General features: G+C 40.7%; 1 protein-coding gene across 1 annotated transcript; it reads left to right on the top strand.

Annotated features, from left to right (window-relative positions):
* Positions 1-12,771, top strand: LOC308410615 (cystathionine beta-synthase-like). The gene is made up of 15 exons (XM_080904083.1): positions 1-795; positions 2,243-2,563; positions 3,774-3,880; positions 4,586-4,720; positions 4,858-4,937; positions 5,016-5,220; positions 6,004-6,095; positions 6,304-6,423; positions 6,501-6,585; positions 6,668-6,773; positions 8,446-8,523; positions 8,635-8,769; positions 9,306-9,414; positions 9,511-9,595; positions 10,780-12,771. Exons 2-15 carry the CDS (start codon positions 2,250-2,252, stop codon positions 10,902-10,904), a joined length of 1,776 nt encoding a protein of 591 aa, XP_080760209.1. The 5' UTR covers positions 1-795; positions 2,243-2,249; the 3' UTR covers positions 10,905-12,771.
* Positions 12,772-17,400: the final 4,629 nt, after the last annotated feature.

Below are 17,400 nucleotides of genomic sequence, written 5' to 3'. Positions count from 1 at the left end.
GTGAGACATTAAAATTAAAAGGAAATATAACAGTGAATACACAAAAAATTGTTATCGCTGAGTCAAAATGACTTGATATTATATGTTTGGCATATCTTAGATGCCAGCAATCATTTATAACTGTTTAAATTCCAACAATCATCTTTATGGCAAATATTGGAAATCAGTTTTTGACACACTACCAGCACACAGGTTTGTGTCTTTCTGCAGACAGGGAGTGCAAATGGTATGTTTTAATCTGATTCAATTTATCTTGAATTTCTAAACAGCGGAGGAAGATATATTCGTTCATGTGTATGGAGGTGGGCGTCACTCCATGCCTTTCTGTGAATGTTATTGCACACCACTCCTTTAACTGCAGTTAGTAGGAATTCAGCATTTCAGTACACAGTTAGAGAAACATGTTGATTCCTGTTTTTATCTCCAGGCTGCGGTTATGCTGAAACTAGGACTCACCTGTGTGCTATCAGCAGAAAGCAGAGTTCACTTGTTACAATGTTATTACAATGTAGCCCACTAGCAGCAACTCTCTGTGTGTCTTATTTTACATTCTGATTTAGAACTCCAGCTCTTAGGTTAATTTGTGTATTACTGAAGTTTGGATTCCCCTAGGGCATATACTGAAATTCTATTGGAGGGAGGAAACAAGTCCCGCCCACTCCGGTTGAACCTGAATGCAACAACACAGGAGTGGGAAAAAAAGCCTGTTGTTTCTTCTTCTTGTTGTTTAGGAATGAAAGTAAAAGTGATTGTGGTACCAGCTTGATAATGTCCAACTACTTTCTCATGGTCTTGGTGAGTAAATGTTTTAGTAAGTTTTTAGCTAAGCTGATTTAGCTAACTGTATCAGCCAGCGAGAGTTGGGTGTGGTTTCCTCACCTGGGTCATCCTTAAAATGCAGAAGTACATCTGTGCTGTGTACTTTTAGTACTTTTATGTTGTTGTTTTTTTAAGTGTTCAGTGTTTTCAGTAGTGCAGTATATGATTTAATTCACAAAATAAAGTATGTAATCATATTCCATGGTTTACAAAGTGAATGAAATTGTCATTATATTTATTCTGAAGATTAAGCAGAAATGTTGGGTCCCTATAGCCACAGATGACTGTAACATTGTGACTGTATATATTAATGGTTTTATTATTATGCGGGCTGGGCGTTCTTGGAAGTCTTTTGAAACTGGAGTCGGAATATGTATTTCTTCTTTAGGCTGTGTGTCAGGCAGGACTAAGGTCCTAAACGTAGGACTCAGGAACAAGGCTACGATGCAAGAGAGACAAAGGGCAGGGATAATATATATATACACACAGAGGGTAATGAGGGAACAGACACACAAAGAGAGAAGGAACAGAGGAAAAATGAAATAAACAAACCTAGCAACTCAGGCAAGTAGGAGACAAAAGGCACAGAACACAGGATCATATCAAGCACAAGGAAAGTAAGCGTAACCCCACAACCAGAAAGCTGAAAAACAGCACAGAATAAAGGATCATACTACTACTGCGGTCTGGCCGGGGCCTGTCTGTGTGAAGTTTGTGAGGCCAGACTGTGTCTGTGTGGGTTTCCTTCCACTGATTAGACGTGCTTGCTAGGATAATTGATGCTTCTAAATTGTAGGTGGGGGTGTTATAGTGTGCGGTTGTCTTTTTCTCTGTGTTGGCCACGTAATGGACCAGCGACCTGTGTCGGCCAGTGGCAGCCAAAACAATGTGTGGGTGGACACAGAAGGAGCAACATATTCTTAAAATTATGTCTGGAGGACATCAATCAAACTGTGTCATGCAAATTGGCTTTAAATTAATTTAAGGTTAGATAAAATAATGTGTAGCTTATTTATTGAGTTCAATTCCACCATCAGGCCTGGGTCTTTCTGTGTGGAGTTTGCATGTTCTCACTGTGTTTGTGTAGGTTCTCTCCGGGTACTCCAGCTTCCTCCCAAATTCCAGAGACATGCAATTAGTAGGGATTAACTGGAAACTCTAAGTTGCCTGCATATGTGAATGTGAGTGTGAATGCTTGTCTGTGTCTATGTCTTAGCCCTGCGACAGGCTGGCGACCTGTGCGTGTACCCTGCCTCTCCCCTAAGACAGCTGGGATAGGTTAAAGTGCAGCTTTTTCTGATACAAGTCATTGATGAATGAGTCAAATTAAGTGGCCACTAAAACAAAAGGTCTTGCCAACTTGTCAGTAACTTTTGAAAGCTTGATGTAAATGTGGTGTAATATGTGTCCCATCTTGCTGCAGATGAACCATGCCCACTGATTTTGGTACAAAGTCCTTGGAAGAAGTTCCTTCTCCTTGCACATTTGCAGCTAACCCAACAAATGCAGAAGTCACTTGTGCTAAAGCATCTTCAAGTGTGTGTCAGGCTACAGCAGCTGTGAACAGTGGTGACAGGTTACCTGCTGATGATGAAGATAAGGATGAATCATTCACTGAGACTCAGCTGGAGAACACAGACGAGACTCCTGATGAGACGAAGTGGATCCGTCCTGATTTGCCCAGGAGATGTACTTGGAAGCTGGGCGCGCCCATGTCAGAGTCGCCTCATAGCCACTCAGCACGGTAAGAGTCTGGAAAAAATAAAGAGGTTGCTGTGTAGAGGAGAGAATGCTCTGAGCTTAAGCTCAGTCTTTAAATAATGAAACTCTATTACAGCTGTAAAAGAATGTTGATTCACAAACAGATGTCACACATACACTCATGGGCAAACATATAAATAGTCAACCAGACAGCAACAACTCAATGCATGTAGAGATGATCAAGATGATCAAGATGACCTGCTGAAGTTCAAACTGAGCACCAGAATGAAGAACGGTGACTTAATTGACTCAGAACTATCAGAAACTGCTGATCTACTCAGATTGTCTCACACAGTCATCTCTGTGCTTTACTGAAAACGGTCAAACAAAGACAATAATATCCAGTTCTCTGGGGGGGAAATGCCTTGTTGATGACAGAAGTTAGAGGGAAAAGACTTGTTACAACTAAGTTATCAACATATCAAACCTAAAACAGATGGGCTACAGCAGCAGGCCACACTGGATGCCTCTCCTGACAGCTAAAAACCAGAAACTGAGGCTACAGTTCACAGGGACAACTGGACAATAGAAGGTTGGAAAAACTTCACCTGATCTGAATTTGGCATAATCAACATAAAAGCATGGATCCATCCTGCCTTGTGTCAGTGGTTCAGACTACTGGTGGTATAATAATTTGGGGGGTATCTTCTTGGCTCACTTTGGGTTCCTTAGTATAAACTGAGCATCATTTAAACCCCACAGCCTCCCTGAGTACTGTTACTGACCATGTCCATCACTTTATGACCACAGTGTACCCATCTTCTGATGCCTGCTTCTAGCAGGATAGGACACCGTGCTGCAACGCGCAAATCAACTCAAACTGGTTTCTTGAACATGATGATGAGTCCACTCCACTCAAATGGCCTCCAGTCACCAGATCTCAATCCAGTAGAGCATCTTTGGGATTTGGTGGAACGTCAGGCACCTGGTCTGCAGCACCAAATGGGTCATGTCACCCATTTGATGCCATAAAGAATTAAGGCATTTCTGAAAGAAAAAAGGGCGTTAAACCCAATGATAAAAACGTGTACCTAACAAATTGGCCAGTTAGAGCATGTTGTAGTGATACTTCTGATACGGTATTTCTGGTATTTTGAAATTAAATTCTCACGAGATGTAATGAACATGACATGCTGTATGGTATCTCCAAGATGGTAATGACTGTTAATTGTGTGTTATCTCGTACATTACAGCACCAAGCCCTCTGGCATCCTCTCCAGCATCCTTGAGAAAATTGGACACACACCTCTGGTTCGCTTGAACAACATCCCAAAAGAGTTTGGGCTCAAGTGTGATATCTGTGAGTATGAATGTAAAATGTGACACACCCACACATGCCTGGATATCAGTACAAGCAGAATCCATAAGCTTCTCTGCACACAATCACTTTGACTATTTTTACTTTCAGTTTCTGCAAAATCTTCCAAATAAACATTAGAATGATTATTATGCATTTCGTGCAGATTCATTATGTGAATGAATCTGCACGAAACTTCGCTTGTTTAAATGGGAGAAGTAAACAGCAGGGCCTTGAATGACTGTGGCACAGCCGTAGAACAAGCAAAATAGCTGAGAAGGGAGCGTTGAAGTATCATGTTTCCTACTGTGAGACTGTTGTTGTTTTGTATGAGGAGGCAGCTCGTTCCCTGGATGGAGAGGTGAGACTGAAAGACTTTCTTTCTCTGTTGGATGAAAGAACAAAAACACCTGTAAATTAAATTGAGCTGGAAAGCTGAAAACTGTTTGCGCCACCTGTGTTTCACACTGGCGGCCCATCTCAAAATCCAGGTTCTTTGATCTTTTCAAACCTACGTTGATGATCCGAACGCAATGTGCCAAACACATTTAGCTTTTCCAAGATGAGAGTATAAATTCTCTATAGGCTCCTCTTGTTCATGCGTTTCTTTTATCTGTTTATTTATTCATTTCTGTTAGTTTAATTTCAGTTTTTACACATTATCTGTGTAGTATGACAGTATTCTTTTTAACGGGTGACTGTGTTTAGTAGCCAAGTGTGAGTTCTTCAATCCAGGAGGCAGTGTGAAAGACAGGATCGCCCTGCGCATGGTGGAGGACGCCGAGAGAGCCGGGGTCCTTAAACCAGGAGACACCATCATCGAGCCCACCTCTGGAAACACGGGTACATGAGTGTGAATGAACAAATGGGTTGAAGGCTCAGTGTTTGATACGGTTTAACATAAACCAAACTGAAGTGCAGTATTGTAGCTCCATGATGAAGGAAAAAGGTCATTTAAATAAATCTTGCTCTTTGTGCAGGTATTGGCCTCGCCCTCATAGCTGCAGTAAAAGGCTACCATTGCATCATTGTGATGCCTGAGAAGATGAGCATGGAGAAGGTAAGTAGCCCTGTTTCTTCTTCTTCTTCTTTTCAGTGGGAGGAATGCATTGAAGTTTCATCCTCTCCTGTGTCCTAGGTGCATGTCCTGAGAGCTCTCGGGGCAGAAATTGTCCGCACACCCACAGCTGCAGCTTTTGATTCACCAGAGTCTCATATACGTACGGCCTGGCGTCTGAAGAACGAGATCCCCAACTCGCACATCCTCAACCAGTATGGCAATTCAAGCAACCCCCTGGCTCACTACGACACCACGGCTGAGGAGATACTGGAGCAGTGTGATGGTTCGAGCTGATAGAAACTCTGATTTTTGATGCATCTTCTAGCTTGAGTCTAATTTTTGCTGTACATGTTTAATTCAACAACTGATTTTGAGGGTAATGAAAAGAAACACATGGCTCTGCCACTAAGTCTTTTCTTTCTCTCCCTTCACTCATTGAAGTAGAAAGTCTGAGCCTGGCTCTGAGGAGCAGCGTTAATTTTGTTCTCAACAACCATATTTTTTTTCCTGATGAAAACAAGAACGAGAAAAGACAATAACCAAATAAAAACGAACGCACAAAAAAAGTGTCAAAGTTATGTTTTGACACTTTCATCAACAAAAAACAAAGTATAATGAGAATTTCTGGAGACATGAGGTGGGACGAGTTTGGAAGTGATCCAATCAGAAGTAATCTTTTTGTGCACTGAGGTTAGACTTGCACATTTGATCTGCCCATGGAGGCGTGTGAAACAGCACATTTAACTCCCGTTCCCACTGTTTCTCATGAAAACATGACAAAATGTCGACGGTTGGGAGGAGACGAACAGTAAACCTATGGACAGATTCCACATTATTTGCACAAATGTATTAAATTACTTTTAATCATACAAGAAACATGCCTGAAACACTGAGCTGTATATCAAACTGCACGAATATATGAAGGCATATAGCTTGTCCTCTTTGTTAAACCTTGAAAATTCCTCTAATCGTTCATATTAGCTTATCAGGCATGAATGTGAAATTATATTATTATTAAAAAAAAACTTTTTTACAGCTTGAAAAAGAAAATGTGTTTTTGTTTTAGGTCAGTTGGACATGTTGGTGGCTGGAGTCAGCACAGGCGGCACGCTCACTGGTGTTGCTCGAAAGTTAAAGGAAAGATGTCCAAATGTCAAAGTGAGCACCACACAACCTATCAGTCCACAGTCTTTAATGAATGGTTTTTATTTACTGTATTCTTCTTATTATTATTTCTGACTCACACTGATGCATATCCATCAGTGAAGCAATGCATGTATTGGCAGCTCCATCAAACATTACTTGATAACTGTTTAACCCTGCAGTGTTTGCAGCCTCTTACCCAATTCCTCATGTCTGTTTTTAGGTAGTCGGTGTGGATCCTGAAGGCTCTGTTCTGGAAGGCTCAGAAGGGAAGAATAAAAAGTTTCCATTTGAAGTGGAGGGAATCGGCCTTGACTTCATCCCCACAGTACTGGACAGATCTGTGAGTATTTTTGTTAACGTGCACATTTGTAAAGTGAGTATTTTTGCTAAACGCCCGTCTCTGTTGAATCTGCACAGATTGTGGATGTCTGGTACAAATCAACCGACACAGAAACGTTCCTTATGTCCCGCAAACTGATCAGAGAGGAGGGTCTTTTGTGCGGTAAGTTCATATCAGTGAGTTGTGGTATGTTATGAGCAACCTCAGTTTGCTCTAAATGATCGATTTGCCTGTTTTGCTGAAGGTGGCAGCTCTGGCTCAGCGATGGCAGCAGCTGTGAAGATGGCTCAGCAGCTGGAGGAGGGGCAGCGCTGCGTGGTCATCCTGCCTGACTCTGTCCGCAACTACATGTACGAGACACAATGGCAGATACACTTTGAATCCAGTGAGAGTCTGGAGTGCTCACAGGCCTTCATGCCTTCAAAAATACAGTTGTGGGCAGACGTTTACATGCACTCATCATGCCCATGAACATCAATACTTTTTAAATAGGGGTGACGTTAGGACTTTTCAATGGTCATTTCACAAGTTTGCTATTTCCATTCCAAAACCAGTTTGGATGTGTGTTTGTGTCCTGCTGGAACACCTTAATGTGTCCAGGTTTTATCAGGTCAAGTTTATCTAGCTGTTAATTTGATGTAAAGTTTCAGAATTTAGAGGTAGTTTTCCTTCTTCATTATTTGTGCATCCATACACACTACTGGGCACAAAACACCCTTGAGCATGAACAGATGCTATAATCTTCTTTGTTGTGAAAGCCTCCGCTTTATTCCTACAAATACACCTCTTGTTACTGGCCGAATAGCTCAGTTTTTGTCCCTTCTGATCATAAAACGTTGCTTCAGAAGGCATTTGGCTTGTCTATGTGGGGCAGCTGCTCTTTTCCGTTGAACTTGAAGCTGCTGATTTTGGGCCAGGGGCTGGTACGTATACTTTTGATCCTGCGTGGATTAGAGAGAAAATGTATTAAAATTTCTGCTTCCATTCTTGTTTTTTTTTTTAGATGATTAAAGATGTATGCTTTATAATCTTTCCCCATTTAAAAAGAACATTTTAATGAAATCTTTAAAAGCCAGTGAATGAACATATGTACCAAATTTAACCACAGACCATCCAACAGTTTTTAGCTTTGTCCTCAAAAATGTGTAAATGTGTGTAGAAATGATTCAGTCCATTGAACAGTTTAGAGATCTTCATGGTTTCAAAGAGTTGGACTCTCTTCCTCTGAGCTATGTCTGGCTAAAAGCAGTAATCATGTGGCTCCCACCAGCCATTAGTTAGACAAGAATTTAACATAAAAGCACTTTCTTTTGAAACCCTTTGTGTGGATGTTTTTCCCATTATTAAGGACAGAACAGCAGTGACAGGAAATGAGAGAGGAAGAGACACATGTAACTGTAAATGTTACACGATGTGTCTTTATAAAGTCGGCGCCAATAAAATATTCAAGTTTCCAAAGTCCAAAGACTTTAATTCCAGTTTTTCTATTTGCTTTAAGGACTGACATAATGAAAAAAGCAAAATACAGCAGAGGCTGATGGGAATGCCAATTTGTTTTTATGGTATTTGAGGATTTAACAAAATGTTTTTGAAAAAACTTTGGCCTCAATCTCATGGTGCTGGATTTAAAATAAGGGCCTAAGGCATGAATGTGTGCACCAAATTTAACAGTACACGAGCCAATAATTGTTAAGCTAACTTATAAAACATTTCAACCGATGTTACTGCTTTTAAACATGCTAAAGAAAAATCAGTAACCTCTGCAGTTAGACATCAGTACACAAACACACTTTCTTTTTTATGTGGATTTTTTTCTACAAGACAAAGGTGAGAGAAAATGAGAGATGGCTTTCAGCTGTTATGTTTTTTCATTTTTATTTTTTACAGCCACGTGTCTTTCCTGTCCATAACTGAAATGCTGCAACCATTACAAAACAGATTTTCTAGAGTCAGACATGTTTTAGGTGGAAGTCTGACCAAACCTCAGCACACTTCTTCAAACTCACCGATTTTTACCTGCAGGTCAAAGTTCCTGACGAATCAGTGGATGTGTGAGAAAGGCTTCCTCTGCTTGGACGCTCAAATGGACCCAAAACCCTGGTAAAAAACACCATAATAACAAAACACCCCGAATCAGCTATAGCTTATACCCCTCAGAGGAGGTATGACGGGGCAGGTTGGTGTTAAAACCTCTGTTTTTCCGTCTTGCAGGTGGTGGAACCGGACTGTTCAGAGTCTACACCTGTCTGCCCCCCTCACTGTCACATATTCTGTGTCCTGCCAGAAAACCATTGAGATCCTAAAGGAGAACTCACTGGATCAGGCACCAGTCGTCACTGAGTCAGGGTATGTCTCTTCTTCTCTATATCAGGTTAGTATTATAAATGCCAGGCCTGAGGCTTCCTGAGCCTTGGTCCCTGTGGGACATGGGACAAGTTCCTGCCTTCCTGTGAATGTTGGTACTTGGCAGTTCTTGGTTGCCTGGGGTCCTGTCCTTGACTTGTGCCAGGATGACTGCCCTCTAGTGGACTTAACTACTCATTGCCTCTGGTCAATTGATTCAGCTTGCTAAGATGTGTATTGTAGTTTAAAGACGTGTGTGGGCAGTTGGACGTCTGATGGGTATATACACATACATTACAACCCTGTCCCTCCAGTGTAAATCCCCATGTGAGGTATCCTTATTTGAGTGTGTAACCATATAAGTTGGATCTCGTCTCAAGATAAACTCTAGTTAAAAACTATATTGATTAATCGTCCAGTTTGGTTACCCATTTTTTAATCTTGACATTTGGTTGAAATAAGCAGACAGAGACATGATGGGTTAGTCTTCTCGTCACCTGAGTCTGATGGGAGTTTGTGGGTTTTGTGTATTTCCACAGGGCCATCCTGGGAATGGTGACTCTGGAAACCATTCTGTCCTCTCTGTTGGCGGGGAAGGTTGAACTTTCAGCGGCTGTCAGCGCGGTGCTCCTCAAAGCCTTCAAACAGGTCAGTCAGAGAGTGCAGAGCTCTTCATGGCGACCTTTGATGACATAATGAACATTTTTACACGCTTGTTTAATCTTCCTCCACTTGTGCTTTCAGGTGCACCTGACAGACGACCTGGGGAAGCTTTCCCATATCCTCAAAACTGATAACTTTGCCCTGGTGGTTCACAATCAAACGCAATGTGAGAAAATTAATTTCCTAAATAGTGTTTATGCAGGACATTTATGTGCAGATCATTTTTATAATGAGCTGTTTATTGCATGGTTGATAAATGTCATTCACAAAGCTGCGAGGGCTCCACTTTTTTGACTGACTAATGGACCAAAACCAAAGATGTGTTAGGTATGGCTGTGTGCAGGCAGGAATAGGACCCAAGGTGCAGACTCTGGAGACAGACGTGAACTCAAAAAGGCTTTAATTTAAGACTCAAAATATAACATGACTGAAAAAACTCAAAACAAACTTAAACTAGAAAAATGACAAAACACACAGCAAAGTAAACGGTAGATCGCGACACGGACACAGAGAAACACAGGGCTTAAATACACAGAGGGAGCAATCAGGGAATGGGTAACAGGAGGGAAACACAGCTGGGGCAAATCAGAACTGACGAGACCAAAGAAGCGTAAACTGAACACACTGAGAAAAGACAGAGACCTTCAAAGTAAAACAGGAAACACATAACACAGACTGAACAAAGACACAGACTCACATGCAGGCACTACAAAGGGAACAGAGATGTGGGAACAGGGCAGACACAAACACTGACTGAACACGGGGATATAGGAACTTAAGATACACATAGACGCGAACTAGACAAGGGGATGCAGGTGATAGGGGAGACAGAGCAACTAAAGACGACAGAGACATAAGCCATAAGACGGAACTCAAAGAAACCAAAAACTAGAAATTATAAATAATAACATAAACTCAAAAACCCTGGGTCGACGACCCAGGCATCCTAACAAGATGTTGAATTACAGTCACACAAAAGAGACCCAGAGGCTGGATTAATCAACTGTTAAATGAGTGAATTATTACTCCCCCCCCCTAAAAAAAGCTGATATTTTATTCACAATAGAACTGATTTTAAATTTGATGTCTGAATGAAGTTGGGACACGGCCGTGTTCGACACTGTGTAACATCCCCTCTTCTTTTAACTGCAGTTCTGGCTTTCCTTTGTTTTCCTTCGTGATGCTGCCATCAAATTCTGAAGTCAACATTTAACGCTTTAAACATTGTATTATTATTGTAACGGTGTGTCTCAGTTTAAAGATCTGATATATTTTCTATATTGTAAATAAAATACGTGTTTATGAGATTAGCAGATCTGTGTCCATCAGCAGTTTTGTGTCTCTGTGCAGACGGGGTCGATGGGTCGGCCCTCCAGAGGGAGATTTTATTTGCCGTCGTGACAGCGATTGACCTTCTCTCCTACATCACCACACACGAGGGGCAGGACTGCAACCATCAAAGTCAGGCAGTGTAACCCAGTGACTGTGTCCTGTTTAAGGTGGATTTTACTCTCTTCTCACTGAGACACAGCAAACAATCACCTACAGTGTCACCGAAATTATAAGATATACAGTCGCAGAGAGGACAGAGAAGTTGTAATTATATTTATAGCTGTTGTTGTTATTGTTTTTTGGGATTTGTTGACAGTTGAAGCAAAATAGAAAATAACATTATCTTTTTTTAACTTTAATCCTGTCAGTGTTGTTACAAGTAATCTGAGTGTATTCACCTTGCAGCTTTAAATGCTGTATGAGGGACTTTACCATCATCTTTCTGGAGCTTTTTGACTCTTTTCTCCGACTTGTGCGAAATGAATGTGTTCCCTTCACCGTCAATAATGCAGCGACCGGCTTAGGTCTGATATCTACATTTAATCTTTGAATGGTGGAAAGCAGGCCTACAGTCTCATTTCTTACAGAATAGTTCAGTGTTTATATTCTTTGCATTTTACTCCTACTATTAAAGACTTGAGCCATACGGAAAGTGTGGGGCCTTACAGATTCTGGTTTGTTTTGCTTTTCTGTGACATGTTTTCATTAATTTGCTGTATTTCCTCTTAGCTAGCAGGTACCTAGAAACCTTCAAACCAGGTACCTGCAAAACAGAAAGTGATGATAAATTCAGCTCACTGTTTTACTTACTTACTTGTTAAGCTTAGTTATAAGCTTGTTGCACAAAAAATGCTTTTGCAGTGTAATTAAAGTGAATAGAGCTTCAAGGTTGTCCAACTTTTCTCTTTAACTAAGTTTACGGCACAGCTCATAAAACGGGGTTTGTGATCTGGTGTTGCTGCTTTCTACATTTTACTTCATTTAAAGGAGGAAACAACCTCAGTTTAACGTTTCAAACTTTTTTTTTCGTTTTGGCTAAATTGTCACTTGTGGCGTTGTTATTGAGGGTAAGGGCTTGCATTTCAAGCTTACATTAAATACTGTGAGGACACCTGATTATCTGTTTGTCAAGTTGCACCGTGGGAAATGTAGGCATCATGCAGTGAAAAGACAAAAGGTATCGGCTTCTTCTGCAGAGATACTTTGAGGCCTTTTCCGCTGTTTATACTGCGCTATTAGCGTGTAATGATAAAGTAGAGAAGTTACACTTATTTTATTAATTATTTTTTTCATTTGCTGCTCAAACATTAGTTCAAATGTCTTAGAACAAAGTAGAAAAGGGACAATGTCAGATTTTGTTTTATTCATTTTCTTATTTTTTAAAGTCCCTCTTGTGCTCCAAAACATGTTTGAGGATGTTTCTATTCTACTGCTTAATCTGACACTAGATTTCATTTTTGTCTATAGTCGATTTAAATAGAAGACATGCATAAATGCTGGCATGTGCTTTTTTTTTAATTGAGCATTTCTCTCACTTCTGTGCATAAACCTAATTTTACTCACTGCTCTGCGTTGAAGTGTAATGACTCACTAAACCACAGGGAGGGAGTATTGGCACAGGTAGACCAGCTGTGCAGCTCTCTGTATATTCAGTTCCTCCTGGACACACACAGATTGTAGGAGCGTCATCCTTCTGACCTTCAGCCAGTAATGTCAATAATTCAAGGTGTAACAAGGTGTAACTTAATGCCCTGCCTTGGATTTAATAAACTATCTTGACAACAATTAAAGCTGAGACCAAATGGCAGCTTTTTTATATTGTTTTTATTGTATTTAATTTTTATTTTTGTTTTGAAAGCTTTTATTGTACATAGATAAAAGTGCAAAAAGACCCAAATAAGAAGGAAATGACATGAAAGTCATGTCTGAATGCTGATTTAAAACAAAAAGATGCAAAAGTGGATAAAGGAACATGCCGTATTTAAACTTTCTACTTATTGTTGACTTTTTTTTTCTGCAAAGCTTTTATTTTTCTCAGCCGTGTTTTTTCCAGCAGCGAGTCTGGTCAAAGAGAAATGTGCTGAAAGTCTGCTGCTTCCTTCCTTCATTCTCACCTGTCGTTGTCAAGGAGCACATCACATTTAAAAAGCAACACACTGTGATGTATCTGTCATGTCACTGCACCATTATTTCCTGTCTTGTAAAAGACTTCGTTTTTAAACTAACAAGGTGACCCTCACATCAAAATGACCATTAACACCATCACTCTAAAGAGCCAAACTAGTCATTGCACAACCAATATCAGAGCAGATGGAAAACCACTGTCACACTCTCCCTGACTGTCCTCTGCACATCACAGCCTCGCCTGATCTGTCATCACCAGCAGGCAGAGGCAGTATCCCATGATGACGCTGGTCTCTTTCTGTCATTAACACCAGGCTGTATCCATGTGCTTACACGTTGATTTCCAGAAACTCCAACTGGATTAAGTGACCCCCTGAGTGTAGAAAAGCCTTCTAAAGCAGCTATAACAATATTTTGTAGGTTAAAATGACATGGAAAGTGGTTTTTCATGGTAAAAGACACATAATTTAAACTTCTTATCATCAAGCATAAGGAATAAAACCACATACTTTGACTTTAGTAAGTTATAGTGCCAGAGGCACACAGACAGACGGGCTTTCACACTTTCATTTCCTTGTTTGCTGCCAGTGTGTGACTGGCGACTAAAAACAGTCGGCGCATTCGAAAATTAAGCATGACGCACTTCCAGCTCAGGTCCTCTCTGTCTTTCAATGCTTCTTTTGCCTGCTGGGATAATTGCAGAATTGGAGGTTAATTATTTGCCCTGGGCCTGCAGGCTTGAAGCTACTAATCAGGAAGGGCGTGTTTGAAGTCACAAAACAGACTTTTAAAAGCAATCAAAGTTTTAATGTTACACCACAGACAGAGGGGAGCTCTGGAACACTTAAATGACCTTAAACGCAGAACCTGACTTAGTACAATACATCTGTAGAGAGAGTTTGCAGTTTACTTTTCAAGGCTATTACAATATGCCTTAATTTTAGGGGAGCGAGACCAGTAAGCTAAAAGACAAAAAATGAATATTGAGCAAAAAAGGAGTTCAGCTTATTGTTGAGGCCCTCCAGTTCTCATGTGGCCCCTTGGGAAAATTAGTAATCCACTATATCTTGCTAGTACGTTTACCTTCTTTGACTTTTTTCTGACATGGCTCTTTATTGAATAATAATAATAATGACAGGAATTACAAAGCCTCCTTTATAATTCCTAATAGTTTAAAAAGGTCTTAGTAAATTAAAATGAATAGACGTGTTCACTGGCAGACTTACATCCATGCATAAAATACAAATTAGCCTGTTAGCTTAGCATAGCACTTAGACCAAGCAGCACCCGAAGCCAAAGTCGGACGCCAAAAACAATGAATCCTTGAGGAGGCTGGCTTAAAAAGCCAGTCAATAAAAGATGGATGCAACCAACCTGGCTTGAGATTGATAAGTTGTTATCCAAATACCATAACTTACAAAACTGACCACATTTTCCATTTAATATCAACAAAATGCTTCTATAAACTAGAGTTCATGCTTACACAGGTCACACAGCGAGGGGGCAGTAGGTTGTTCCCCTACAGACATCTGTACAACATGTTCTATACAAAAGATGGACATACTGTAGCTTCTGGTTCTTAAAGGTGCCTTCTGCATTCTTTTCAACGGCCACCTGGGAGCAATAGCTGTGGTTGAAGAACACTTCTGGTCCTATGGAAGTCTGTGGGGGAAAACAGTCCTGCCCTGACCTTTGTAAGCATTTTCCTCATGAGTTTGTGGGTTCAGTTGCACATTTTGGGTCGCGCTGGACCGAAATTTTGGTCCATTTGGTAAATCGTGGTCATACTATGTTCCAGATTATCTAGATATGCTCCTTGGCTCATGAACTGTGAAGTCATTAGCTAATTGGTAAGCACGTTTCCCAGTCCGACCGCCCCTCTCTCATCACATCTGGTTTCAAAGCATTTTTATAATGTCTCTGTATAAGAGCCAGTAAAAACAATGCAGCTTAAAGGCAGTAACTCATTTTCAGGGGGAGCCACTTCAGTTTTTGCACTAAATATTATTAATCCCCACTGGTCAACAAGTCTGCAGTAGTCTTTTATTGCTGTGTACCCCTTTATGTTAGCATGATGATCGGTTTTAAATAAACCATGACGACTAAAAGAACCAGGCTTAAAGCTTTAAAATGCCCATGATGGTAGCTACGAGCATCATATATATGCGGTCTGTATGGTTTGCTTATGACAGGTAGATAAGAAGTGTGATACCACTCAAGCATTTGTATGTCAGATATGATGCAACAACCAGCATGCAAAGCCTACAAATGAGTGGAAAACTGTTTGCTGAACAATAACAAATTGCTCCCACAAGCATCTATAAAGCTCACTAATGAACACATTTTTATCTTGTTTGTACAAAAAATAAAGTGTAGAAACTCCACGCTGTGGCCTTGTGGGCGTGGTTATTTGTTACGTGCTGCGACGCTTGTTGGCTGGGAGCAGCTGTCGGGCAACTGAGACTCCAGGAAGGGAGATAAGATCTCGTAAAATAGCAAACTGACGTTTATGTCTCTGACTGAAAAGCTTTGCTTCGGGTAATTAGCTGCACAGTTCATGGTTTGGTTTGCGAACAATTGGCTACAATAGGCATGTGCACAATCACTAAACCTCAGTGGGTCTTGCAGACCAACAAATATTCAAATAAAATGGTATTACTCTGTAGGTAATACCTACATGAAGAGACTGAAAGTGTACTGTAATCATTCAGACATGTTTATGTTTGCCATTTAAAAATAAAGACGTGAATAGAGTAAATGTGACTAATATGAGGTCGCAGAGAAAAATTAAATACTAACGCTGTCTATAACATTATACGTCATTATCTGTAATTACAAACGTCATTGCACACAAATGATGTCACACAGCACTCCACAAGCGCTCGGGTGCACTGCCCCCTTTATTCTGTGCATACAGGATGTTGTCTGTGCGGTGCTGTTTGTGAGGCACGAGCAGGAAGACGTGCAATCGTGAACGTGTCCTTTCCTGTCATTTCTTTTTTCTCTCTCCATATGTCACTTCCTTATCACGGCTTATCAGGGCCACTAAAGGGGGGGGGGAGGGGGGAACACAAGATTTTTACCTTTAAAGTGCCAAATGCCCATTGTGCTGTAGTTCTTGGTACACAAACACTATGACCTCATCCAAATCAGTGTGGTGCTTTCTTCTGAATAGACCCAGTTCATGATAAAGTGGGTGATTCACACTAAAATCACAAGTATTTCTTTGTTACTAAATCCAGTTGAAAAGCCTCATGTAATTAGGTCATCTAATGTTGGCATAGTGCACACCAAAGAGATGTGTAAAGCATTGAGTTGCCTTGATGAAATAATTATATTTTCTGAGTTATTCCTGGCAAATTTGCCACTTTTCTCTTCAGTGGCCCTAATATGCCATTGTACTTAAACAGCTTAAAGACAACAATCTTTTCAGAGTGAGCAAAAACACATTTTCTTCATAATGATTAGAAATGTTAAATCAGCCTGTGACCTTCACTCAAATGCCTCCATGTTTGGAAAATACAACATTACAATCTTGGTACTCGCCATCTCTGCCTTTCTCACGTCTGCATCTTCCCCATTTGGTCGTTAGCCCTCAGCCACAAAACCACTGAGGCTGACCCTCATGCAGGCTGACCGCTTTACAAGCTCACTTGAGATACATTTGCAAATGCAGAGTATTACTGTTATAATCACATTATCACATGCAGTTCTGGGAAAACTAAGTATATCCTTATTGCATCCATAAGAATTAAGAGCGTAAGCAACAGCCATGTGTTTCTTATCTAATGCACTTGAATAACTGACCATCATCAACTGTGAGCACCTCAATAAAAGCATTAGTTTTGACAGTTTTCTGTTCTGGAGCAATGCTATAATCTTCCTAAGAAAATTCACTCAAGCCTCAGACCCAGACAGAGAAACTGCAAAAAACCCAGGAGCTACATCTCAGACTCTACAGGCCTCAGTTAGCATGTTAAATGTTAAAGGTCACAACACTACACTTAAAAAGTCTGAATACTTATGCTGTGTTTGGAAAAGCTGCCAGGAGGAAGCCTCTTTCGCATTAAAAGAACACGGCAGCATGGATTAGGTTTTCCAAAACTGCATCTGAACAAGACGTCTGGAAAACCTCATACCAACTTTGACCCAGCCAAAGTCCAGATGAGCTGTAAAGAAGACTGCAACCAAAAGTCTGATTGCATTTTCCTTCATTTAGGTGTGCTTAATATAACAATATAAACTGACAGTGTACCTCATGTACCATGCCTCCATACATACATACAAACACATTTCACTGATTATTTTGGGCCCATTGTTCCTGCACATCTCTTATCGCTCACTGACTCTCAGCTGGTACTTTTAACCCTCACCCTGTGACCCTTGGTTCCCAGATGGTTAAAGACTGTGACTGATGCCTTATTCACTTGGCCCTGCATTGTCATTAAGTCTCAAGTTAACGTCATGTGGTTGGTGGTCATGCCACTGCAAAACCTCAGCTGGAAAGAAGGCAGG

This window comes from Rhamphochromis sp. 'chilingali', assembly GCF_963969265.1.
Source record: "Rhamphochromis sp. 'chilingali' genome assembly, chromosome: 14".
NCBI lineage: Eukaryota > Metazoa > Chordata > Actinopteri > Cichliformes > Cichlidae > Rhamphochromis > Rhamphochromis sp. 'chilingali'.
This window is presented reverse-complemented; position numbering and strand designations above follow the sequence as displayed.

Bases quoted from the DNA above. Each gene is read 5' to 3' on its own strand.
- LOC308410615 (XM_080904083.1), top strand. From the start codon at position 2,250: ATGCCCACTGATTTTGGTACAAAGTCCTTGGAAGAAGTTCCTTCTCCT. The intron at 4,721-4,857 runs GTACATGAGTGT...CTCTTTGTGCAG, and splicing joins GCCCACCTCTGGAAACACGG to GTATTGGCCTCGCCCTCATA. The intron at 6,424-6,500 runs GTGAGTATTTTT...GAATCTGCACAG, and splicing joins CCACAGTACTGGACAGATCT to ATTGTGGATGTCTGGTACAA.